The sequence below is a fragment of the Callospermophilus lateralis genome, chromosome 19, assembly GCF_048772815.1.
Source record: "Callospermophilus lateralis isolate mCalLat2 chromosome 19, mCalLat2.hap1, whole genome shotgun sequence".
NCBI classification, from domain to species: Eukaryota; Metazoa; Chordata; class Mammalia; order Rodentia; family Sciuridae; genus Callospermophilus; species Callospermophilus lateralis.
In genome coordinates, this window is record NC_135323.1 from 5,243,503 (window position 1) to 5,269,612 (window position 26,110).

A 26,110-nucleotide genomic window follows, 5' to 3' on the forward strand; every position below is an offset into this window, starting at 1 on the left:
GAGGACTCGGGGCGTCCCGGCATGCCTCGCGCGCTCCCGCAATTACTTCCGGGGCGAGCCGGGCGCAGGGGCGGCGGTCCGCGAGGAGCGGCTGGGGCCGGCGCAGGTAGGCTCCGCGGCGGCAGCTTCGGGGCCCGGTGCTCGGGCTCGGCCGTGTGCTCGCCCGCGGGCGGGCCTTGGTGGCGCGGTGCCTGGCTCTGAGGCGCGGAGTGGGACGGCCCCGCGCGGGGCGGCAGGATTCGCGCGCCTGCGGGAGGCGTGGAGCAACCCTAGGGCCGCGGGCGCGCGCTGTCGCCGGGTCGCCCCTGGGCTCCTGGACGGACCTCCTCCCGTGGCGTGGCAGCCCCAGCTTCAGGATTTTGAAATTCCTTATTTTAAAAGTAATAGATTTGGGCTGGGGTTGTACTTAGCGGTAGAGTGCCTGCCTAGCACATGTGAGGCGCTGGGTTCGTTCCGCAGCACCAAGTAAAAATACAATAAATAAAGGTATTGTGTCCATCTACAACTAAAAAAAAAAAAAATGTAACAGATTTAAGTGTTTTACAAAATGGACAGGCGGAATGAGAGTGAAAGCCAGCGTGGTGGGCACCGCAGTCCTCCCTTCTCCGAACGCCGAGTGGACGCGATCCTCTGCTTGAGCTCAGGAGTTCAGGTCTTGGGGCTCGGGATGTAGCTAGGTGGTAGAATGCGAGCATGGTAGAGGCCTTGAGTGGTTTGATCCTCAGCACTGCAAAAGAGGTCCCATCCCCAGTGCTATTTCCTGAAGTTTTGGAATTGAGGTGCAAAAGATTTTCTAGCTGCATACAGATATTCATGGGATGTATTCCTCAACATTGGGCAGTATCTGTTATGTGTGATATGTTATAAATCATAATAGATTTGTAGTTCTGTGGCTTATGAATTCTGCATAGGCTCCTGGAGACCTTGTTTGTTTCTTATTGTCCATCAGTGCTCTGCACTTCGCAGGTGTCAGATGTGAGTATCTAATAGGGAGACAACAGCCCCAGCCTGGAGGAAGCTTTTGAGGTAGAAGGAACACACCCAAAGAAGGCTGGTGGAATCTATTAAAAGGGACCCTGAACTAGCACTTGGCTTTTTGGGATTCTTATCCAGGCTCTGTTGACTAGGTCTGTTCAGGATCGGGATTCTTACTTGCCTGTGAGAGGCCTGTGTGATTTCATACTGGCTTATGTGGGGAGGTGGTAGTTCCAGGATAGGACTCATTGCCCCATCATCTTTGCATGTGCTCTTGTCAAGGGCATGCAGGGTCTTTGTACCCCAGATGGGTGGCTTGTTTGTTGTTTGTCACTGACTTTTGGAAGAAGACTAGCATGCTTGGGAGTATTCTTCAGTAGAAGCTGAGGTTCTTTTTTTTTTTTTTTTTTTTTTTTAATACTGGCAGTTGAACTTGGGCACTCAACCACTGAGCCACATTGTTTATTTAGTTTTTTTTTTTTTTTTTAATGTGGTGCTGCAATCAAACCCAGTGCCTCATGCATTCTCGGCAAGTGTTCTACCACCAAACCACAACCCCAGCACCCTCAGCCCTATTTTGTATTTTATTTAGACTCAGGGTCTCACTGAGTTGCTTAGTGAGGCTGGCTTTGAACTTACGATCCTCCTGTCTCAGCTTCCTGAGCCACTGGGATTATGGGTTTGCGCCACTGCACCTGTCTTAGAAACTGAGGTTCTAATGGCTTCTGTGAGCTGCCATTGTACTTTTAGGACATCTGAAGGTGATATGGCCACCTTTTATCCTTTTCCCCCCTCACTGAATTGCTTTGCACCTCCCTAAGTTGCTGAGGCTGGCTTTGAACTCTCGATCCTTCTGCCTCAGCCTCCCGCGCTGCTGGGATTACAAGTGTGCACCATTGCACCCAGCTTCCATGTGATTTTAATAATAGCCCTTTGACATATCCTTGTTAGACAGGAATTAGGGACTGGAGATGCCTCGTACAGTGCTAAATTTTGCTGTGACCCCAAATACAGAGTTCTTTCCCATCACTCCCAGGAACTGATTGGGTCAAAGGACACAGCTAATTTTTTTTTTTTTTTTTTATAACCCATTCATGAGATTTTCAGGTTTTCTGGAGCTTGCTGGAGAATCCCTTTTAGACTCTGAGTCCTGTGAATTAAAGAGAAAATACACTACAGTTAACCCCATTTTCAGTCTGACAGCAGGCTCACCAGTGTCAGCATGTTGGAGCTGCTGGTTAATGAAAGAAAACTAAGTCTTGGGGGTGGTTTCCAGGGCTCTTGGTCTCTCAGGGCTGTGATGTGGCTGGTGGCCTACTGTAGGTAGAAGTAAGACCTAACCCCTGGGCCTCCCTCCACAGCCATGTCCGAACTCAGTGATGAAGCCAGTGAGCCGGAGTTCCTGAACCGCAGCTTGTCCATGTGGCATGGGCTGGGCACACAGGTCAGCCGGGAGGAACTGGATGTCCACTTGGATCTTCACACAGCTGCCTCTATTGGCCAGTATGAGGTGGTGAAGGAGTGTGTGCAGCGGTAAGAGGTCTTGGGGAGTGTTCCTTTGCCTCACCTTTTGAGTAGGGTCCCAGTGGTGTTGGATCCCTCAAAGTGAGGCCTTGTACATGGTGTAGACCTCTGATCCTTGGGGGGCCACCAGCCAGCCTTTGTCAGTGGTAACTTTGCTGGGAGCTGGCAAAGAAGGTAGTTTTGATTTCGATGAAGAAAAAGATGGTTTAAAAGTTTATTGTAGGGTTATGAACATTGATTTATAGCTTACCTGAAGCAGAGTAACCTTGGGGTTTTCACTGAATGCAGAAATGCCCAAATAAATAAGAATAAAGATAGAAAGCAATGTCCTTTGGCCTTCTTCTCCCATTTTAATCCATGGGGCCCTCCTCTCCCCTTCTGCACAGAAGAGAGAGGTCAGGCTTTTGGATCCCCTTTGAGGATGGCCTGACTTCACTGCATACAAATATTTCATCCTAGTAACACAGAAAGTCCTTTATAAGGCCCAGGCCTGTGTCTTCCTGTGATTGCTGTGACCCCAAATCACAATGTGATTTTTTTTTTTTTTTGGTACTAGGGACTGAACTCAGGGGCACTCAACCACTGAGCCATATTCCCAGCCCTATTTAATATTTTATTTAGAGATAGGGTCTCACGGAGTTGCTAAGTGCCTTGCCATTGCTGAGGCTGGCTTTGAACTCACGATCCTCCTGTCTCAGCCTCCTGAGCCTCTGGGATAACAGGCGTGCTCCACTATGCCTGGCCACAGTGTGATTATTATTATTATTATTTTTAACATTTTATTTTTTAGTTATAGGTGGGCACAATATCTTTATTTTATTATTATTATTATTATTTTTAATGTGGTGCTGAGGATCAAACCCAGTGCCTCATCATGCCAGGCGAGCGCTCTACCACTGGGCCCCAGCCCCAGCCCCAGAGTGTGATTCTTTTTTTTTTTTGAAAGAATGAGAGAGAGGAGAGAGAGGGAAGAGAGAATTTTTTTTTTTAATATTTATTTTTTAGCATTTGGCACACACAACATCTTTGTCTGTATGTGGTGCTGAGGATCGAACCTGGGCCGCATGCATGCCAGGCATGGCGCGCCACCACTTGAGCCACATCCCCAGCCCCACACAGTGTGATTCTTAAGGTGATTTTTGGAAAAGGGTTTACCCCTTAAGGTTCCACCATACTTTATACTGACTGTTGCCATTTCCCCTTTGGCAACTTGGTGAAGTAATAATGTCTGTCCATACCTCCCATGCCTTCTCTAGTTCCTGGTGAGTCAGAGCAGAGCCTTGTATGGCCCTAGGTCTTCTGCTCCCAAATCATAGCCATCACTCAGAAATTGCTGGCCAAAGGATTTGTAATATTCCTTTACTGAGTGGCCTTAGGGATAGGTAGTTGGGTATGTGGTCCGCATGTCCCCTCACAGGGTCACAAAGATCCCTGTTATAATTCTCCTTTGGAAATCTCAAGCACTTAAACCTTTGGGTGTCCTGTTAAAAAGTATGTTCCAGAATGACTCCACAGAGGAGAGGAGGGCCAGTGGTGGAACATTGTTTGTTCTGGCTGGTGCTTCACACAAGCTGAGAGGGGGGCTTGCTCACCATATGCCCTGACTGGGGCCTACAGGCAGGTGGCATTGGAGGGAGAACAGGAGCCAAAGGGGAGGAATGAGATGCTTTGTGGGAGCAGCTTCATCCCTTGCCATGGAATTGCCCCTTCCAAAAGGAGGCAGTGCTTGGCTGGAAAGGTCACTTAAGTCTCACCCCAGAGCAGCTCCACGGGGCTCTCCTGCAGGGTTGCCACTGCATTCCTGCAGTCAGGACCTTCTAGAATGTCTGCCTGGGCATGTGTCCCTCAGTCAGTAGGTGTTGCTAGTGAGTGGGAAATAATCACCTGGTGCAGCTTAGTGTGTGGATCACACATCATGTGGACTGATTGTGAGTTGTTCCTGTCACTAGAGGCAACAGTTGTGGGAGAGGCTGGGTGCAGTGGTGCACACCTGTTCTCCCAGCTGTTCAGGAGACTGAGGCAGGAGGTATGCAAGTTCCAGTACAGCCAGGGCAATTTAGCAACACCCTGTCTCAAAAATGAAGAAAAATGGAGGTGACTGGGATGTAGCTCAGAGGTGGAGGCTTGCCTTACATGGGCAAGGCCCTGGGTTCCATCACCAGCACCACGAAGAGAAAAATTTGTGGAAGGGGAAAGGCCCATGGCGTGTTAATGGTACACCTTGCTACTGGGAGTGGGTGGTATTTTAAAACGTCACTCACATAAAGTCTGGACTTGTAAAGTCCACACTATTTCTCCTATAGGGAAATGCATTTTCAGAATATTAGCGGAAAAATAGGATTTTCTGGTCACAGATTTTTCACATGTTTCTGTAGGTTGAAGTGCAGTGGTTCTTATTTGTTGTCTAAGTCCCTTTTTCCTCAAACCCTGTGTGCACCCAGCTCTGCACTAACAGACTGGTTATTGATTTGCTGATAGGTGGTCAGGGTGTCTCAGCTTCAGCTGTATTGACAAACCAGGCCTCTTATCTTTGCCTTAGAGTTTCCTGTACACCACAGGGTGTTAGCAGCCTCCTGGCCTCCACCTTCTACATGTCAGTAGCTCCTTCCCCAGTCATGATTCCAAAAATGGCTCTTGACCTTGATGAATGTCCCTTGGTTAAGTACCATCTGTCTAGCTGGTGGTAGGAAAGAAGGTAATTGTTGGTCTTGGGCTAGGAGGAGGGGGCAGGTGAGAATATGAAGTTAGAGAAGGAAGAGAGTTACTGAGGACTTTGTAACGGTGTGCATACAAGCCACGGGGAACATTTCCCTGCCTGTCTTCCCCAACCCTGGGCATGTCTGGGGGTAGAGGACTTCTGCTTCTGGAATGTCAGCTGATCTGGCCTGGCCTGGCCCCTGGCTCTGGTGAACCCCAAATGTGAGACGGCTGGGCGTGTCTAGTGTATCTTGCGTTTGTTTAGGAGAGAGTTAGATTTGAATAAGAAGAATGGTGGTGGCTGGACCCCGCTGATGTATGCCTCCTACATTGGACACGATACCATCGTGCACCTGCTGCTCGAGGCAGGGGTGAGTGTGAATGTGCCGACCCCAGAAGGGCAGACTCCACTGATGCTGGCCTCCAGCTGTGGCAACGAGAGCATCGCCTACTTTCTCCTCCAGGTGAGCTACAAGGGGGCAAAGGCCCAGAAACCCGAGGGGCTCCCAGGCCACCCTGGCAGGACATGAGGCACTGCAGGCCACAGTGTGCGTGCACACGTGTATAATCACTTTCAGTTCTTTCAGCTGACAGCCTGAAGGGCGCTGCTATCCGCCCACCCACATGGGGAAATGGGCCATAACCTGCACTCTGTTCTCTCAAAGCAAGGTGCAGAGCTGGAGATGAAAGACATTCATGGCTGGACTGCGCTTTTCCACTGTACCAGTGCCGGGCACCAGCAGATGGTCAAGTTCCTCCTGGATAGTGGAGCAAACGCCAACGTAAGGTGATTGTGGCGTCTTAACTGAACATAGGAGTAGGCAGGTCTCCTCACTCTAAGGAGGGCAGCCATAGAGGCAGCTAATCAGACATCAGGGCTACCCTGCCTTGGTGTGAGAGGTTAAGATGAAGGGGCAGAATGAGTGGGCCTACCCATATTGTGACTTTACACTTATTTATTGGGACATTTGGTGCATCTTTCTAGGCTCCTGACCTCTTTTTCATTTTTTCTTTTTTGTGGGTACAGGGGATTAAACCCTGGGCTTTGTGCATGCTAGGCAAGCACTCTACCGCTGACTTACACTCCCAGCCCTTTATGTTTTAGACAAGTTTGCATCAAGTTATCCAAGCTGACCTTGAACTTGACAGTCCTCCTGCCTCAGTCTCCCAAGTTCCTGGGATGACAGGTGTGGGCCACCAAGTCCAGCTGTGAGTGGAATTTAAATGGCAAAAATTAAATGCTTATCCTTAGCCGGTACACCTATGGCCCCAGCAGTGCAGGAGCTGAGGAGGAGGACCCATTCCCCTGATGCTCTGGCTGCTGCTGTCATCCATTTTAAGACATACCATAATTTCTAATGACTCTAATAAATAAAAACTGCGCTAAAATTTAACTTGCCTATTGATTTTAAAACACATTCTGACTTCAGAGTTGTTAAAGGGTGAAAAAAATATATGTGTTTTAGAATGGATGAGAAGCAGCATTTAGCATGTCTCTTGACTTCTAGAGCAGCAGGAAGTGTGGGGAGAAGAATGAGGACACAATGAAATGAGCTGCCAGAGGGTGCTAAGCTCAGGGAGGGCAGGTGGGTTATTAGTAGGGGAGCCTTTTGAGCAGCTCATGAGGATGCTGAGTTCAGAAGATGGGATTTGGGTGGATGAGAGGGAGACAGCTTTCTGAGGAATGAAGAGCAGGAGCTGCTTGGTGACCATGATTAAAGCGGGGGTTTAGGAGAAGTGAGTGAGAACAGCCTTAGAGGGAAGTTGAGAGGCAATAGACTCAGGAGAGTTAATAAAACTCATGCATCTCTCTTTAATCTCACCTCATTAGTTTTCTGGGGTGGGTACTGCGATTAAACCCAGGGTTGCTTAACCACTGAGCCACATCCCAGCCCTTTTTTATATTTATTTAGGAACATGGTCTCACTAAGTTGCTTAGTGCCTCGCTATATTGCTGAGGCTGGCTTCGAACTTGTGATCCTCCTGCCTCAGCTTCCGGAGCTGCTGCGATTACAAGCGTGCACCACTATGCCAGGCCTCTTTTTTTTTTTTTTTTGAGACAGGGTCTCACCAAGTTGCTTAGGGCCTCACTAAGTTGCTGAAGCTGACCTTGAACTTGTGATCTTCCTGCCTCAGCCCCTCGAGTTGCTGGGATTACAGGTGTGCACCATCATACCTAGCCAACCTATTCTTGAGAAAGTGCGTGCATGTGTGCAGTGAGCACAAGAGGCCACATGGGCATTAGCATGTACCGCTTTCTACAATCAGGGGTCTTGGCTTGCTTTTGTCTTTGGCAGGGGCACTTCTGCGTGGAGAACATATTTCTACTAATCACCTGCCTGTGCCATCTTGCAGGGAGCCAGTCTATGGATTTACTCCTTTGATGGAAGCAGCTGCTGCTGGCCATGAGATAATTGTGCAGTATTTTCTGAATCACGTAAGTGATCCAGTTTGTTAGCTTATAATTTTGTCATAGCAAATGAGGAATCATCACGGAAATATGAACTATAACAGAATTTTCTTTTACACAGAAATAACTTTTCTTTATTTAATAGTCAATTCATTTTCCTTGTACATCCATTGATGCCAGTTATTGAGTGGTGCCTTGGGCATTAGGGGTACAGTGGTGAGTTAAAATCAACACCTGTTCCTATAATGATTTTGAGTATGCTCTTTAAATATTAAGGGAAAGTTGGGCTGGAGTTGTAGCTCAGTGGTAGAGCACTTTCCTTGCAAGTGTGAGGCACTGGATTCGATCCTAGCACCACATAAAAACAAAGGCATTGAGTCCATACACAATTAAAAAATATATTTTAAAAAATATTAAGAGAAAATGTTTTAAAAAGTGAATAGCACTCATAATTTTATCACTTGGAACTTTTTTTTGGTACTGGGGACAGGATGGGGGTTAGGGGAACACTTTACCACAGACCTACATCCCCAGGCTCTCCTCCTACCTCAGCTTCCCGAGTCAGTGGATTACAGGTGTGTACCTTCACATTTGGCTTCACATTTTAAATTTAATAATAAATAAAAAAACAAATTAGGGCTGGTGAAGTACTTGGGATTGATCCCCAGCCAGCAAAAAAAAGAAAAGAAAAAAATGAAGAGACAGTTAAAAGATGGGCAAAGAAGATATGCACATGTCTTCCTTAGACCTCTAAGATGTCTGTGATGAAGAGGGCAGTACCAGGGGTTGGGGTGTGGAGAGATGGGGCCCCAGAGGCTGCTGAGGGAGAGCAAGCTGGCAGTTCCTCTTGACAGTTACACCTAGTTAACCAAGGCCAGGCCAGTTCTGCCTGAGACACGTACCCAGGAGAATGGGAAACCTGCATCTGCATGGAAGCTCTTTCGGGGAGCTCCTAGGGATTGGGAGTGCCCAGAGCAGTGTTACTCACAGGAGCCCAAAGTGGAAACCCTGGTGTTTTGTCATGTGGTTTTTTTCTTAGTGGTGTTTCTTGCATACCTGTGCATGTTGCTGCACTCTCCCACCTCCTGGGAATGAACAGGAGGTGCTCCATTGTTTGTTCTGATTCAACTCACTGACCTCTGTATATTCTTTCTGGTTCTCACTATGCTAAATGTTCCAGCAAAAATCCTGAATTTTAGTGTGTGTCCTTATTTATTCCCTTAGATTGGATTCCCAAAACGGAATTGCTGGGTCATGGGTTGTAGACTTCTAATGTTCTAAATTCCTCCTGTTCCTTTGCTCTCTAGCTTGGTGGTCAGCTTGCCACCATCAGATGTGAGACTATGGCTGAAGCTCTGGGTGTTTTTTGTTTTTTGTTTTTTTTAATATTTTTTTACTTATACATGGGTACAATGTCTTTATTTTGTTTATTTATTTATTTTAAAGTTCAAGAATTGAATTCAGGGGCACTTTACCACTTTACTATTTTTTAAAGAGAGACAGGGAGATAGAGAACTTTTTTTAAATATTTATTTTTTAGTATTTGGCGGACACAACATCTTTGTTTGTATGTGGTGCTGAGGATCGAACTCGGGCCGCACGCATGCCAGGCGAGTGCGCTACCGCTTGAGCCACATCCCCAGCCCCGTTGTTTATTTATTTTTATGTGGTACTGAGGATCAAACCCAGGGTCTCACACGTGCGAGGTAAGCGCTCTACCACTGAGCCCCAGCCCCAGCCCTAGCCCCAGCCCCATCTGGGTGGTTTTTTTTTTTTGAGAGAGGGTCGCACTATGTTGCCCAGGCTTGCCTCAAACTGGAGATCCTCCTGACCCAGTCTCTTAAGTAGCTAGGGTTGTAAGTGTGTGCCACCACGTCTTGACAAGCTTTTATGTATTTATTTATTTTATTTATTTATTTTTTAGTTGTTGATGGATCTTTATTTACTTATATGTGGTGCTGAGAATCGAACCCAGTGCCTCATACATGCTAGGCAAGCACTCTACCACTGAGCCACAACCCCAGCCCGGACTTTCCCAGTTTCATAAGTAAATAAATTTATGTAGTTCATTTAGAAAATACAGAAAATTAGGAAGATTGGAAAAAATCCCCATCATCTTCCTGCTTTAAAGATGTTAACATTGGGCTGGGGTTGTGGCTCTGCACTAGAGCACTCACCTAGCACATGCAATGCCCTGAGTTCAACCCTCAGCACCACGTAAAAAAAAGGTAAAAAACAAAAACAAAAGTTAACATTTTCGGCATGTTTCCTCCTGGTATTGCTTTCTTGCCCTGGCATCGTGTGAGGCTGTGGTTGTGATGCGTGTGTGGTTTCCTGGCCTGGTTCTTGCTGACCTTGGCCAGACCAGCTGTGAGTGTGTGTCTCCACTGAGGGTCGTGACGAGCATTCTCGTCTCTAGGTTCCCATTGCATATCTCTTGTGCTGAGCACTTTGTGCATCAAACTCTGTATTTAGGGTCCTTAGGATAGTCACACATGTCAAATCTTTGCACTGAAAGACTTTAAGTACATTTTAGAGCTTTGCATAAAAGTGCAAAGTTCAGTTTCAGAGGGTGGTGCCCTCGTTCAGAGAACTCTCTAAAAGGCTGCTTCTTTGGTGAGAAGTGGAGCAAGCCAGACAGCTAGGTGCAGAGTGGAGGAGGGGTCCTGTGTGGCGGCTGCTGGCCACTCCCTTCTGCTTTGCCACTGAAGTGCAGCAGCCCCTCTCCATTCTGCATTTGCCAAGCATGACTGTGAACCTGGCAGGGAGAGTTGCTGCAGCTGTGAGGTGGCTTGGTGACTACTCCTGGGACATGGCTACAAAGCCTCTCTCTTGTCATTAGGGGAGTGAGGGGCTGGGGTTGTGGCTCAGTGGAGCACTTTGCCTCTCACATGTGAGGGTTCTGTAAAAATAGAATAAAGAGGGGCTAGGGCTGGGCTCAGTGGTAGAGCGCTTGCCTTGCAAGCACAAGACCCTGGGTTCAATCCTCAGCACCACATAAAAATAAATAAGTGAAATAAAGGTATTGTGTCCAACTACAACTAAAAATAAAAAAAAAAATAGAACAAAGATATGGTGTCCAGGTATAACTTAAAAAATATTTACAAAAAAGAAAAAAAAAAGGAGAGTGAGAGCAAAACTTGCTAAGTTGGTCAAATGTACCTCCTTCTCCCTGTCATACGGTGTCTTTCCCACCCTAGGAGTGATCAGGAGCCTACAAACCTTGTCTTCTCATCCCTCCTGGGTGGCCCAGGGAGCGTGGGGACTCTGAGGGGGAGCTTCCTAACTCTCCTTTCATTGACCTTCACAGGGAGTCAGAGTGGACATGAGAGATCATAGTGGAGCCACGGCCCGGATGCTGGCCAAGCAATATGGACACATGAAGATTGTGGCCTTGATGGACAGTCACTCACCTGCTCTGCCTAAGAACCTCTATCGGAGCCCAGGTACCTATATTTGCTGCTCTGCTTTTTTCTGGGTCTCTCTCTGGCTGTGGAGTCATTCAGAAGAAGACAGCTGGCCTCCCTATTGGGAGGCCCTCTCTCCCCCAGCTCTTGCTCTAAGGAGAGAAAGACAGTCAATTAATGTGGAGAGTGGTCCCTGCCGGCCTGATAATGTGCACAGCACAGGGAGTATGGAGCCCCTGGGAAGTGGGGTAGGAGGGGAGACTCACAGAGGCTTCTTTTCTGTTTTTTTTTTTTTTTTTTCTTGTGGTGCTGGGGATTGAACCCAGGGCTTTGTGCATGCAAGGCAAACACAACTGAGATATATCCCCTGCCCTGTTTTTTTAATTTTTGATTTATATTTTTGTGGTGCTGGGGATCAAACTCTGGGCCTTTCATGTACTAGCTCTATCATGGAGCTATATCCCCAGTCCTGTTTTTTATTTTTTTATTTTGCTGATAGTGTTCATTGCCATATGTATTGATCTTTATTGCCTGTGGATTTTGAATCAGAAAAATTTTTCCCAGTCTGGCATGGTTGTGCACATCTGTAATCTCAGCTACTCAGGAGACTGAGACAGGGATCATACGTTCAAGGCCAGCCCAGGAAACTTAGCATTACCCTGTCTCAAAACCAAAAACACAGAGGACTAGGGTTGTAGCTCAGTGTAAAGCTCCCTGGGGTTCAAACCTCAGTATTGTAAAAACACAATCTCCCTAGGCCCTAGTTGTACAAAAATTCACCTGTGAGCGAGGCACCCTTGTGGTATTTGTAATCCCAGTAACTCTGGAAGCTGAGACAGGAAGATGGTGAACTCAAGGTTAGCCTCAGCAATTAGCAGGGCCCTAAGCAGCTTAGACCCTTTGTCAAAAAATAAAAAGGGCTGAGAATATAGTGCAGTGGCACAGTGCCAATGGGTTTGATCCCTAATACCAAGAGGAAAATACCAAGACTTTCCAGGTTTACTGCTAGTCCTTGTGTGTTTGGTGCTGGGTGTCAAACCCAGGGCCTCTCAGAAGTGCTGTGAAGGTGCTTGTCCACTGGAATACAGCCCCAACCCTATAGTTTCATTTTTTACATTTAGATCCCTGATCCATTTATACTTTTTCTTCACATGTCATGAGGTATGGATCCAGTTTTATCTTTTTATTTTTTTTCCTTTTCACTGGGGATTGGACCCAGGGAAGCTCTATCACTGAGCTACTTCTCCAGCCTTTTTTGTAAAATTTTTGTATTGAGATAGGATCTTGCTAAGTAGTCCAAACTGTCCTTAAACTTTGCCTCAGCCTCCCAGGTAGCTGGGATTATAGTTGTGCACCACCATGTCCAACAATTTTCTTCTTCCACGTTGCACCAGTATCATTTATGTAAAAAGCCAGCTTTGATCTAGTGGCTGGAGATGCGATCTTTGTTATCTACTGATTTCCATTTTACCTGTGTTCTGTTCCACCAGTCTCTGTATTTGTGCCCACGAGCCACACACTGTTTGACCAGAAGCCTTTTGTAGCTAGTTTCACTCTGGATTAGGGCTATTTCTCCTCACAGCTCATCCTTTTCATGTTTCTCTAGGTTTTGGGTGTGTTTGGTGTGTTTTCCCCCATGTGGATTTGAGTATCAACTTATCCAACTCCTTGAAAAGTACTATTTTTATTCAGATGGTGATAAATTTGTAGATTTACTATATCTTTATGTGGTTACATCATCCCATCCAGAAGAAAAAGAATGTGTTTGGTTCTCTTGTACTTTTGGGGCTTTCAGGAAGGTTTTAAATTTTTTTTCATATGCATTTTGCCTGTATTTATTCTAAAGTATTTGACTGTCTTTGTTGCTGTCCTAAATGGGGTTTTTGCTGCCATTGTATTTCTTTTTTTTTAATATTTATCTTTTAGTTGCAGTTGGACAATACCTTTGTTTTATTTATTTATTTTTATGTGGTGCTGAGGAGTGAACCCAGGGCCTCACTCGTGCTAGGTGAGCGCTCTGCCACTGAGCCCCAGCCCCTCATTGTATTCTTAACTGCTTATTGTCAGTGTGTATGAAGGCAGTTGATGTCTCTGTGCTAATTTTGTACTCTGCCCTTACTGAATTCTTTCATTGTTCAAATTAGTTTATTATTGATTCTCTGGAACTTTCCAGGTTTTACAGTACAAACTACAAATCAAGATAATCCTCTGCTCTGATTCTCGTGTCTGATCTTGGTGACACCTCTCATCTGTAGTGTTCAAGCATGACAGAGCACTAGTGCATGTCTTCACCTTGGTCCTGGTCTTGGTACAATGCCACATTAAGAGGCTGGCTATGTTAGGGAAGTCTCCATCCATTCCTGTATGTTTCAGGGTTTTTTTTGTTTTGTTTTTAAAAATAGGAATATCCTTTGCATTTTGATAAGGACTTATTCTTTTCTTGGTTTTTGTTTTGGGATGCTGGGGATTAAACCCAGGGGTCTCCATCACTGAGCTACATTCCCAGCCCTTTTTAAAATTTTTTAAAATTTGAGACAGGGTCTCACTTGAATTGCTGAGGCTGACCTGGAACTTGTGATCCTACTACTTCAGATTCCCGAGTCACTGAGATTATAGGTGTACCACTGTGCCTGGCTGTCAAGGACCTTTGTCTGCATCTGTGGAGATGAATTTTATCTGTAGCTCTCTTAGTATTTGCATAAATCTCACTTGGTAAAAAAATCCTTTTTTTTTTGGTACTGAGGATTGATCCCAGGGGTGTTCTGCTATCGAGCTATTTCCACAACTTTTTAAAAAAATATTTATTCTTAAGTTTTAGGTGGACACAATATCTTTATTTTACATTTATGTGGTGCTGAGGATCGAACCTAGTGCCTCATGCATGCTAGGTAAGCACTCTATCACTGAGCCACAACCCCAACCCCACCTTTTTTTTTTTTTAGTTGTAGGTGGACACAATACCTTTATTTTATTTTTTGTGGTGCTGAGGATCAAACTCAGTGCCTCATGCACACTAGGTGAGCACTCTACCACTGAGCTACAACCTCAGCCCTATTTCTACAACCTTTTTATTTTTAAAAATTTTTTATTTTTTAAAATATTTTTTTAAAAAAATTCAATGGGAATTGAATCCAGGGACACTTAGCCATCAAGCCACATCTTTAGCCCTTCTTTATTTTTATTTTGAGACAGGGTCTAACTAAGTTGCCCAGGCTAGTCTTTAACTTGCAATCCTCCTGCCTCAGCCTCCTGAGTAGCTGGGAGTACAGGCGTGCACCAGCAGGCCCGACTTGGCCTAATTTTAATCTGATGGCATGATTCCACCCTGGCTTCTTTTTTCCATTGGCCTGCTCCCCACTTGCCCATTCATTTATTTTGAACCATTCTGAGAATGTGTGGGATGTTCCATTTCCTACAGCCACTTTACCTCACTCACCTCCTCCTTGTTTCTGTTTTCACATAACTCCTTTATCTGCTCAGATGGAACCATATTCTCCTCGCAGTGTAGGTCTTTGCATGTGCAGGAAAGAGTGGCCTCCCTGGTCTCTCGTTCTGTGACTCACTTACGCCAGCAGTTCCCATCTGAAGGGGATGGTCTGCCTCCTCCCAGAGCCAGGCACACAGCCAGCCACCTTTCCTGCTTGTGATCATCTATAGTAAATACTACATCATAGAGTATTTATAGTATACTATAATATCCATATTTATAGTAAATACCAGCTCAAATAATCTTGCCAGTTCCTCTTTTACATGCCTCAGTTGTCTCTCAAAACAAGAATCAAACTGGAGGTGGTAGTGCACATCTGTAATCCTAGTGGCTCAGGAGGCTGAGGCAGGAGGACCACAAGTTCAAGGCCAGCCTCAGAAATTTAGTGAGGCCCTAAGCAACTTAGCAAGACCCTGTCTCTAAATAAAGCATAAAAATCGGTCAGGCGCAGTGGTGTATATCTATAATCCCAGCAGCTTGAGGGACTGAGGAAGGAGGATTGTGAGTTCAAAGTCAGCCTTAGCAGATTAGAGTCACTTAGCAACTTAGTGAGATCCTGTTTCTAAATAAAATATGAAAAAGGATGTATCTCAGTGATTAAGCACCCCTAGGTTCAATCTCTACTACCAAAAAATAAAATAAAATAACAAACAGGTTTTGGGGGCTGGGGTTGTGGCTCAGCAGTAGAGTGCTTGCCTAGCGCATGTGAGGCCCTGGGTTCAATCCTCAGCACCACATAAAAATAAGTTTTTAATGAAAGGCAGCAGAATAGAATAGACAAAATGATTGATGTATGTACATTCCAGTATGTATTATATATCAAAATGCATTCTACTGTCATGTACGACTAAAAAATAAATAAATAAAATTTTTTAAAAAAATAAGTGTTTAAAAAAGGCATTAAAAAATGGGTTTGGGATGTGGCTTAGTGATTACGCACCTCAAGTTCAATCTCTGGTACTAAAAGAAAAAGAAATAGTATCAATGATCAAGGGGAGCCCTATACAACTAAATCCCCAAATTTTGTGTTAAAGGTACATGATTAAACCAGGCATGGTGGTGTACACCTGTAGTCCCAGCAGCTCAGGAGGCTGAGGCAAGAGGATCACGAGTTCAAAGCCAGCCTCAGCAAAAGCCAGTCGCTAAGCAACTCAGTGAGACCCTGTCTCTAAATAAAATACAACATAGGGCTGGGGATGTGGCTCAGTGGTTGAATATCCCTGAGTTCAAACCCTGGTACCAAAAAAAATAAAAAGTTGGGTCTGATATTAGTATATTTTTATGAAGAAATGTATTTACTTATCCCTTCAACTTAGAATGAAATTTTATTCCTTTTTGAAATACTGGGGACTGAACCCAGGACCTCTTACATGCTAGGCAAACCCTTCGCCATGAGGTCCACCCTCAAAATTTCTAATTACAAACAATACAGACTTGTTATAAAAAACTTTGGAAACCCAAAGAGAGGAGTAAGAACTCAAGTCCCCTGTCACAGCTAACTTAACAGCTCCTTGTGGCCCAAGCAGGGACTGGCCAGTCCTGGCATTTGTCACTAGTCAAGTTCTGGTAAACACACTTCCCTTCTTTATTTAGGAATACTAGTTATGATTGTTTTTTCCATTTTACTGTAAAGACTAGTAAATCAGTCCATCATGGAATAGATCATCTTAACTTTGTGTTTGGCCCACAGAAAAATATGAAGATCTGAGCTCTTCGGATGAGTCTTATCCTGTTGCTCAGAGACAGAGGCCCTATCGCAAGAAGGGCCTCAGCATCCACGAGGGGCCTCGCGCCTTGGCCAGGATCACAGCAATTGGACTTGGAGGCGAGGCCCCGCAGCCCCACGGTGGTGAGCAGTCTGTACTTCCAAAGGGCCCTTTGGTGTTGCATCTCAGGATTCTCTCCTGACAAAGAGGGGACAACACTCAGACCCTGGCCTCAGGCTGCTGTGGGACAGCCTTTGATGCTCAGGGAGATTCAGAATTGATCCCAGTGATGAGGGTGTGAGTTACTGGTTAGCTCTTGGGTGTGGGTTTATCTCCTTTTCATTGGGTAAAACTAGCAGTTTTTCTTCTGCTGTGGAAATGAAGCTAAGCCCTGATTTCCTTCAGTGAGTGGGTGGGTCCACAGTGGGGGACATGTAAAGGGCCTTCCCTGGCTCTGCCCACATCCCCTGGGCAGAGATACATTCGCCTCCAGGCCGCGAAGGCTCTGCCTCTGCTCCTCTTGAGGTATTGATTTTTTTTTCTTTTTCAATATTTATTTTTTAGCTGTAGTTGTCACAATACCTTTATATTATTTATTTGTATGTGGGCTGAGGGTCAAACCCAGGGCCTCGCACATGCTAGGTGAGTGCTGTACCGCTGAGCCACAACCCCAGCCCTGAGGTGTTTTTTTTGTGGTGGTGGTTTTTGAGATGGGCTCTTGCTATGCTGCCCAGGCTGGCCCTGAGCCCCTGGGCTCAAGTGACCTTCTGGTGCTCCAGCCTACAGGTGACACCAGCGGGCCTGGCTGTACTTGTTCCATGGGCCAGGGTATTCAAAGGTCATGTTTTGCATTGCTACTTTTAGTTTTTAGCTCAGGGCCTTTTTCTTTTTTAACCAGGTATCCTTTTAGCTGGACCTGATCGATTCAGGGGAACTGATGACTTCTAAATGCCCTTGTTTAAAAAAGCCACAGGGGATACACACCTGGTGTACGGGGTGGGTATGAGGGGGAAGTAGGTGTTCCCAGCTAGCAGGAGCACCTCGTGGGTGGCTTCTTTGGCTTAGGTGCCTGTAAATCTGGCTGGCTGTTCTCACTTTTCCCCTTGAAGAAGCAGCAGTGAGGACTGGGGTTGTGGCTCAGTGGTAGTGCATTTGCCCAGCACGCGTGAGGCCCCGGGTTTGATTTTTCAGCACCGCATATAAGTGAGTGAAATAAAGGTCCATCAACAACTAAAAGATATAAAAATAAAAATTTTTTAAGAAGTGAGGGGACTGTAGAGGCCCTGGCCACTGGCTCCACCCTGCCAGGCTCTTACTGAGACAGGCTGGTCTCTAAAACCCTCACAGCCTCTTTCCTCACCTGCCAACTACAGATGACAGCCATGGCCAGGGGCCACAAGGTTCCCCGCCTGCTGCCAGTGTCCTCTTCCCCTCACCTGAGAACCCCCAAGGCTGGTACCCCTAGAACAAGGGCCTGTCTTTACTCTCATATTCTGTGGGTTTTTTGCCCCATTGTGTACACAGAGCAGCTGCCTCCACGGGGCTACATGACCTTCACCAGCAGTGACGAGAACCCCCTGGAAGGTGAGGGCCTCTGCTACCGGGACGTCACCTCCCCCATCAATGAGCGGGACGTGGAGAGCAGCAGCAGCAGCAGCCGGGGTATGCCTCCAGCCCGTCCTGCTGGGCTCCCCTGAGCAGGAGAGATATAGAAGGCCCTGGTTCTTGGGAGGAAAACCAGAGTCTGCTGTGGGGCAGGTGAGGAGGGCTTCTGGGCCAGAGCCCCTTGCAGGCCGGGGCTAGAAGGCCCTCACAGCCATTCTGTGGGGGGAGACGTGTTTAGTTTGGTGCTGTTCTAGGTGCTTGGGATTTATCAGTGCACAGAAAGGACGAGTACCCTGCCCACCCTTATTGGGGGGCTCTAGGACATACAGCAGGAAGCTGAAGCAGCACTCAGCTTGGAAGGAGTTGCGGAGAGCTGGCTAACCAGGCCCAGGCCCAGGCCAAGGCTCTGGGGTGCCCCCTCTGCCCTCCCCGGTGAGGCCTCTCAGGCATCCTGTCTTCTGTTCCCAGAGGAGCCTGTTTGCTGTGCCAGCCTCGGGGCCGTGCGAAGCAGCAGCAGTGAGGGCCTGGTGAGAGCCCAGGGGCTCAGCAGTGAAGCCTCCCTGGAGAGCAATGAGGTGATGTCTCCCCTTTCCCATCTCACTCCCCTCCCTTCATGTCTTAGGGCTGCCTCACAGTTCACTGGGAATGAGCCAGTCTGATAATAAGTGTCTAGTGCAGTCTACACTGTGCTCAGAACACGCCAAAGGCACCGTTGGGGGCCCGCCCTGGCATTACCAAGGAGGCCTCTGTGGCTGGTGGGGGGTGTTTGATCAGTGCTTCAGGTCTCACCGTCCTACAAGGGCAACAGCACAGCTAAGCTCCGAGCTGGGAGCCGGGGCAGGGCTGCAGCCCGCAGTCACATTGCTCCCAACACACACCTCTTGCCACAGGATTCAGATCATGTCCGTAAAAGCTCCGTTCGCAGACAAACCAAGAATTACGTGAAGACCAAGAGTCGTTCCAGCACCAGTGATGGCCAGTGGCCTCCCAGCTCCGGGACTTGTGGAACAGCCTGTTCCCCAAGGTGTGTGCCCCAAGCTGAGAGGTCATCCTACACGGGACCCCAGGTAAGACCACTTGTGAATCTGGTGATTATACTCTTGGAAAGATGGTGCTTTTGTGATTTGAGAGGCGCTTCTTCTTCTTTTTTTTTTTTTTTTTAACAATAGAAAAATATTGTTCACTGGTTTATTTTTCCAAATGAGCAATAGGCTATTTACAAATAAGCAGATCTCTAATGATGTGTATTAAAATGGCAAGCCTATTACCTGTTTGAAATCTAAATGAAAAAAAATTAAGGCACATTTGATCTGTGAGTTAAAAACAAACATTCTGGTGTAACGACAAAGTCATTTCACTTTTGTCCCCAAAACACATGAGCACCAAAATTGTCCAATAACACTTTGTATATATATATATATATATATATATATTTTTTTTTTTTTTTTTTTTTTTTTTTAAAGAGAGAAAGAGAATTTTTTGATATTTATTTTTTAGTTACCGGCGGACACAACATCTTTGTACGTGGTGCTGAGAATCGAACCCGGGCCGCACGCACGCCAGGCGAGCGCGCCACCACTTGAGCCACATCCCCAGCCCACACTTAATATATATTAAAACAGGAATGTGAAAATTAAGAAAGGGGTAAAGTCTCTTCAAAAGGAAATCTTTGGAGATCGGTTTACTGCAAATAAAACATACTAACCACACTCCTGGTACACATAAATACTAATACTAACAGGTACTCAAGAAATGGCAGAACTCTAAACAATGGATATTAAATAAATTAAAGGTATTCAGATGCCAAGGATAAAATAAACAGTAATTAAAGAATGAAGTAACTATCTCCGCAACAGACAGGACAAAGTAAATGAAACCAAATACACCTCCCCCCATGTTTTCATTAGGGTGTTTTTGTTTGTTTAGCTTGCATACATTAGAATTATTACAGTAATTAAGAGAGGCGCTTCTTACGTACATGTAACAGGCCAGGCACTGTTGAGGACAGAGTGCTGGTGGGTTTTCTAGATGAACTCCCTAACAGTCAGCGGCCTAGATGGAGCAGTTTTCACCTCTTCATGGACGGGATTGCACTCTGTCCCCTTACTGTCCACGTCAACTTGGCCTCCTCAGCCTTGGGGAACAGATTTCAGAGCTGCCTCCAGAAGTCAGTGATGAGATGCTTATGAAGTGGGGACAGCATGATGGCACATGATGAAAAGTGCAGCAGCCCCTTCCTAGTGGCAGGCCACCCTGTGGAGCAAGCTGGGGGTTACCAGTGTAGTTCTGGTGCTCTCCTGCCCTGTGGCAGCATGAACGGTACAAATATGTAAGCATTACTGGCTCCATTGAGAGGCCCCTCTTGGGCCTGTGGGCAGGTGCACCTTCAGTTCCTCAAACACAAGTTGATTGGAGAGTTTATGGTCCTGTGGAATTGTGAAGCAACCACCTTGGAAAATTTGGTCCTTCATTCAAAGCAACAAAAACTTGCACAATAGAAATTCCAAAGTTGAAAAGTGCTACTGAAATAAAAATTTCACTAGCTGAGTCCAAGAGCAGATTAGAGCAGGCAGAAGAATTAGCAAATTGACTTGGGCCATCTGAGGGTGTCTGGTCTGAGAAACACAGAATGAAGAGATGTGAGCAGAAACTGTAATGTGCCACCAGACACCAAAGTGCAAGGTGGGAGGGACAGAGGAAGCATGTAAGGAGCAGCCTGGCCTTCCCAGGTCCCACCAAGAGCATGGGTCTGCACACCAGGGCTTGGTGCTTTGCCAGTAGGAGATGTGCATGTAGACAAGCAGGCATGAAACCCTCCAAGAGGAGACTCCCAAAAGGAACCAGAGCCAGGACTCATCACCAGGGATTCTTAAATTAAAAGCTCCGTTGTCACCTTTGTGGAATTGAGCAGTTACCACACGCAGCAGTCAAATGTCCAAGGGAATACGAGAGAAAGGTAACAGCAGTGAGCAAGAAGTCTTGGAATGTGCCCCTTCTTGGCCTCCTCAGCCCCGGTTGTACATCCAGACTCCCTGTTCTGCCTGATGTGCTGCAGGCAGAGGGGTGGCATGGAGCCTCTACCCACAGGCAAATTGTCCTGGAGCTGAGCTTGGGTATTCAGTGGGCTCAGACCAAGTTGCACCTTGAGGGAGGGGGTGTTAGGAGAGGAGGAGCCTGGTTCTGCTTGGCAGCCACCGCTCCTGCCCCAGCTTCCTGCTCCTGCATGTCTCTTGGACCCTCTAGGATCTTGCAACACTGCTGGAGCAGATTGGCTGCCTGAAGTACCTGCAGGTGTTTGAGGAGCAGGATGTGGACCTCCGCATCTTCCTGACCCTCACTGAGAGTGACCTGAAGGAAATCGGTATCACGTAAGTCCCAAGGGCCACCTCCGGCCTCACCCCGTTTTCAACCAAACATTCTGGGGCCAGATTACATCTTGTTTCCTGGCACTCAGCCCAGCAGGCAGAGAACTGCCATCAGCTAGACTTGCTCTATCCAGCGTCCTCTGTCCCTCTTGTTCAAACAGAGGGCCCCTCAATGGCCCTCTGACACCACTACATTTGAGGCCCTTGGACGTTATCTGCCAGTTTTGTGGGTTTTTTTTTTTTTTTTCTTTTTTTTGTATTTAGGGTTTTATTACTTCTATTACTTTTCTCATGATCAGAACATTAAGAATTGTACAGGTTGGGCTGGGGCTGGAGTTCAGGGGTAGAGTGCTTGCCTAGCACGTGCAAGGCTCTGGGTTTGATCCTCAGCACCACATAAAAAGAAATAAATAAAGGTATTGTGTCCAACTACAACTAAAAAATAAATATATAAAAAAAAAGATTTGTACAGGTAATCATCACATTTCCACCAGAGGTAGTAATTCACAGCATGGGCTTATTTTTCAAGAGCTTGAATATGAAATGTTTTAACATAAAAACAAAATAAGTATAGGTCTTTTGTCTTGAAACATCCCCTTTGCATCCAATTGAAGTTAATGTCGTTAATGCTCCTTCCTTGTGAGTGAAGGGCTCTCCCTCCTTACGCTGCCTGCCATCAGACCCTGGCTCCAGCTCCTATGTCCTCAGGAGGCATCCAGACACTGCCTCACATCCTTGGTTTTCTGCACGACTCCCTGAGTCCTTGCAGGAAGGTCCCTCCACTTTTACTATCTTGGAATGTCTTAATTTTTCCCTCACTTTTAAAAAAATATTTATTTTTAAGTTTTAGGTGGATACAATATCTTTATTTTATTTTTTGTGGTGCTGAGGATCGAATCCAGTGCCTCATGCGTGCTGGGCGAGCCCTCTACCACTGAGCCCCAGCCCCGGCCTCCCTCACTTCCAGTTAGAGGGTTCTTGCTGCCTACTTTCTCCCGGGCACTGCGGTGGATGGGCCTCATGGCCCCCGGGCCTGTGGTGAGAGCCCTGCTGGCCTTCCCTGTGTGCTCTCACTCATGGTGAGCCGCTTTCCTTGTGCTGCCTCCAGCTTCTTCAGTCTTTTTTGTTTCTCAGACTAGATAATTTCCATTGCTCAAATCTGCCTTTGAATCTCTCCAGTGATTTTTTTTTTTTTTTTTTTTTTTTAGTTATTGTACTTTTCGGCTCAAGTTGCTTTGGTTTCTTTTTCAGTTTCTCTGTTAATAGTTCTACTTTGTTTTGACCTTCTCCACATCTTTTACTTCTCTGAGCACCTCTAAGATAGTTGTTTTAAAGTCTTTGTCTAGTAGAGATATGTCAGGTTTTATTCCGGGATGGTATCTTGTTTTTTATTGACTCTGTCCTATAGTTTTTTTGGTGTTGGAAATAGGACATTTGTCTCATAACGCGGTCACTTTGGAAATCAGGGTCTCTACCTTCCTCAGGGTTGGCTGTTTTTTATTTTTTGCTATGGGCTTCTAGGCTTTTTCTGAGCCTGTGCCTTTGGGCGTGTGGTGATTTTCTGAGTTGCTTTTGAATGGCCTGGTCATAACTGGCCAACAGAAAGAGAAGAAAAGGCACCACCTTTTAAAGCCCCTTGGGAGCCACTGCAGCCAGCATTCAGGTCAGGGCTTGCAGCATGGTCACGGCCTCCGTTTCTCTGATCTTTGGAGGACAAGATCTTCACTGCCCACCCTGGTTGCCGTAAGCTGCAGGGCTGAGAGACTGGGCCTGGGTAATTCCACAGTGCTGGGAGACGAACTTAGACTGACTGCACCTGCCACCAAGGTCTTCTGTAGACTCTAGAATGCAGACTCACATTCTGCCAGTACAGGTGTCTGGTGGTGGGGAGACAGATTCCTGGTGATATGGAATCCTCTGTGGACTCATGAGCAGGCAGACACTGTTGTCCATAGCCCTGGGGCCAGCAGCAGAGGCTTTAGCAGTTGTTTCTGTCCTTGCCCCAGGATCCCAGGTGATCCTTTAGAGCCAAGGGTTCCCCAGGGCACAGCCTTGGTGGCGGGATGGCTCATGGAATCCCTATGCACGTAGCACATGCTGACAGGCATCCTTCTCTGATTGACCCCTGCAGGTTGTTTGGGCCTAAAAGGAAGATGACCTCTGCCATTGCCCGCTGGCACAGCAGTGCCCGTCCCCCAAGTGATGCCCTGGAGCTGGCCTATGCTGACCGACTGGAGGCCGAGATGCAGGAGCTTGCCATCCAGCTACACAAGGCAAGTGGGGGAGAGGGAAGGGGTGTGTGCCAGTGTGGCTTAGCAGTACCTGCAGTTGTACCTCGGCATGGGCAGGGGACGGGGCAAGACCCAGAGTCAGCCAGGGAAACAGCCAGACACACAAGTGGATGCTGCCACACAGGCGGGAGGCTCAGAGGGGACGTGTGGAAGGCAGGAGGTCAGGTGGACACGAGAGAAGAGCCACTGAGGGTGAGGACCAGAGAACAACAGCTGTGGAGGAACTGGGTTGTAAAGGATGGGGGCCCAGGGGAGAAACACCAGCAGCTCAAGGATGGGGACGGTGTCCGGTGGGGCAGACTCCAGGTCCTCGGGGAAGCCCAGCCCCAGCCCCAGCCCCAGCCCCAGCCCCAGGGGACTCTGCTCCTCTTGCTTTGCTCCCTCCAGCCCAGCCTCTCTCTCTGCAGCGCTGTGAGGAGGTGGAGGCCATGCGTGGCCAGGTGTCCCAGGAGCAGGAGTTGCGGGCTGTGGTGGAGAGCTGCCTGTTGGAGCAGGATGGCGCCCGCAAGAACGTCCACACCCAGCTTCAAGAGACCTGGGCGCTGGCCCAGGGTGCCACCCTTGTCCTGGAGCAGCTACGGTGAGTGGGCTCAGAGCTCTCCTGGGGCAGAGGCATTAGTCTGTCTGCCAAACTGCAGAGGAACTTGCTTTTGTGGGGACTCACTGCCATCACCCCCCACCAATTCTTCAAGCAAGGTGTGGGTTCAGGCCTGTTCTCAGTGCCCCACCAGTTCTGCCTTGGCCCTGGCTCCAGCAGGGAGACCCAGGCAGCAGTAAGGACCGTTTCTCTCCTGCTTCTCAGTGGGGCTTTCCTGGGGTGCTTGCCAGCAGCTGTGGGGACAGAACAGCTCTCCTTACCCTTGGGGGCATGGGCAGAAAGGCTTTTTGGGAGGCTTCTGCCTCACTAGCACTTGGTTTTGCATCTGGCAGAGCCTGTCAAGCTGAACTGTCAGCCCGAGTGAGGCAGGACCAGCCCTACAGTGCGACCACCCTGGACCCCGTCCACCCATTGGCAGGTAAGGAGACAGTAGCCTATGGAGGGGCAGAGGGGTAGGAAAGGAATCCCCCAAACCGAGCTTCATCCAGAATCTTTTCATGGCTTTCACGTCAGCACCTTACCCACCCAGGTCCTGTATCATTCTCAGGTCCTGTATCATTCTCAGGTCCTGGGAAAGGTTCCCCAGAGAACCAAGCTTGCTTTCTCACCAGTGAGGGGAGATGCCATCCCTGGTGGTGGGAGGTACAGTCACTACAGTGTTGAGAAGACCCCTTTGTGGCCAACTGTGCTGTTCAAAACCTCTAGTGACTTTTGCACTCCACCTGGGTGGTAAGCTGGGGCCACCTCCCAACCAGTAATTAGAACTTTGATCAGCACGTAGGAGGTCATGGGTCTTTCTAGAAAGCCTCATAGACTCCCAACTAGAGAGGTCAGGACAGGCACAGGCCACCCCTGCCTCAGCCTCTGGGGATTGCTGTGGTACCAGTAGTTAGGTAAGAAGGGTCTCCTGGTCATTAGAGCTTAGGACAAAGATAGGGCCCCGGGGAAACACCCCAGAACAGCACAGCCCTCTGTACTACAGACTCCAAAGGCTGGCATGCATCCCTGCAGGCCATGAGCCTCCCTGAGCTGTCGGGAGCCCTGGAAGACTGTGTCCATGAGATGGGTGAGTCTTCAGAAGGGCAGCAAGGCCTTGCCCCACCTGGGCACCAGATTTTGGTGGGAGGGAGGCAGGGGGAGCCCTTCCCAGGGACAGCAGGTTTGAGTATTTTCACCCTAAAGTTGGCCTTGTGGCTGGGGCCATTCCTGCTCTGGGGCAGGCCCTGAGCCCAGACAAGAGAGACTCAAGATTATCCATTCCCAGTTCCCTTCCTCCTTGCTGCAGAGCACAGACTGTCCTGTCACCTCCTTAGGACTAGCACTGTGCTCAGTGACCCAGAGCCTGGAGAAGCTGCAGGTGCTCAACGGGAAGGAGAAGTGGCGGGACCCCTAACCAGGAAGGATGGTGAGAGTCTGCCCAGGGCTGCGTCTGTGCCCGGCCACGAGCCTGCAGCAGCAGGACCTGCTCTAGCAACCTTGGTGCAGTGGGTATTGCGGTCCTCAATCTTCCTCTCCTCTCTCACCAGGGCCTTTCTGTTTTTCAGAATCTTGACGTTGGGTGATCGATCCACCCTGAAGTTGTGTGCCAGGAAGACCAGAGGGCAGTGGGCAGGCCAGGCCCAAGGTGGGGCTGAGAATCAGGCCCCAGGGAGCAAACTGCAGACAGAGGCGGAACTGGGGCTGTGGCCCCCGCCAGGCAGCAAAGTCAGCACTGAGGAAAGGATGAGGGCTTCTCACCCAGAATCCGGTGGTAAGGCCCTGAGCTCATGGGCTGCCATGTCCAGACCAGGCAGGCCCTGGAGAGATGGTATTCCACACAAGTAGGCACCTCACCAAGGTCTGACCTCAAGGTGAGGACCAGGATGCCTAGAAAATGTGCCATTTGTTGGAGAATAAAATTTACATCGGCTGATAAGGGCTCAGTTCTGGTTATGTGTGCAGTACTGGCCTACACACCAGCAGGTCAGTGAGGGGCAGTCCCTACTAGAATCCTAGCCCCAGTGAACTGGGGCTCTGGGCGAATGTCCCTGCCTGTTCCCATCCCT

The 26,110-nt window shown here is 47.8% G+C and overlaps 1 protein-coding gene across 5 annotated transcripts; it reads left to right on the forward strand.

Annotated features, from left to right (window-relative positions):
- Positions 1 to 52: 52 nt before the first annotated feature.
- Positions 53 to 25,969, forward strand: Anks3 (ankyrin repeat and sterile alpha motif domain containing 3). 5 transcript variants are annotated; one of them, XM_076840184.1, is made up of 17 exons: positions 53 to 106; positions 2,337 to 2,419; positions 5,462 to 5,660; positions 5,862 to 5,983; positions 7,552 to 7,633; positions 10,917 to 11,052; positions 16,191 to 16,349; positions 17,731 to 17,868; positions 18,280 to 18,386; positions 18,702 to 18,878; positions 21,055 to 21,179; positions 23,308 to 23,449; positions 23,875 to 24,047; positions 24,398 to 24,483; positions 25,048 to 25,131; positions 25,379 to 25,470; positions 25,610 to 25,969. In XM_076840184.1, the coding sequence occupies exons 2-16, from the start codon at positions 2,403 to 2,405 to the stop codon at positions 25,456 to 25,458; spliced, it is 1,827 nt and encodes a 608-aa protein (XP_076696299.1). In that variant the 5' UTR covers positions 53 to 106; positions 2,337 to 2,402; the 3' UTR covers positions 25,459 to 25,470; positions 25,610 to 25,969. The 5 variants fall into 5 exon arrangements, with proteins under 5 accessions (XP_076696299.1, XP_076696298.1, XP_076696300.1 ...); XM_076840183.1 differs by having other exon boundaries at positions 59 to 106; positions 2,337 to 2,508; XM_076840185.1 differs by lacking the exons at positions 25,048 to 25,131; positions 25,379 to 25,470 and having other exon boundaries at positions 59 to 106; positions 2,337 to 2,508.
- The last annotated feature ends 141 nt before the right edge of the window (positions 25,970 to 26,110 follow it).

Bases quoted from the DNA above. Each gene is read 5' to 3' on its own strand.
- Anks3 (XM_076840183.1), top strand. From the start codon at position 2,339: ATGTCCGAACTCAGTGATGAAGCCAGTGAGCCGGAGTTCCTGAACCGC. The intron at 18,387-18,701 runs GTGATGTCTCCC...CTCTTGCCACAG, and splicing joins CCTCCCTGGAGAGCAATGAG to GATTCAGATCATGTCCGTAA. The intron at 24,048-24,397 runs GTGAGTGGGCTC...TGCATCTGGCAG, and splicing joins CTTGTCCTGGAGCAGCTACG to AGCCTGTCAAGCTGAACTGT.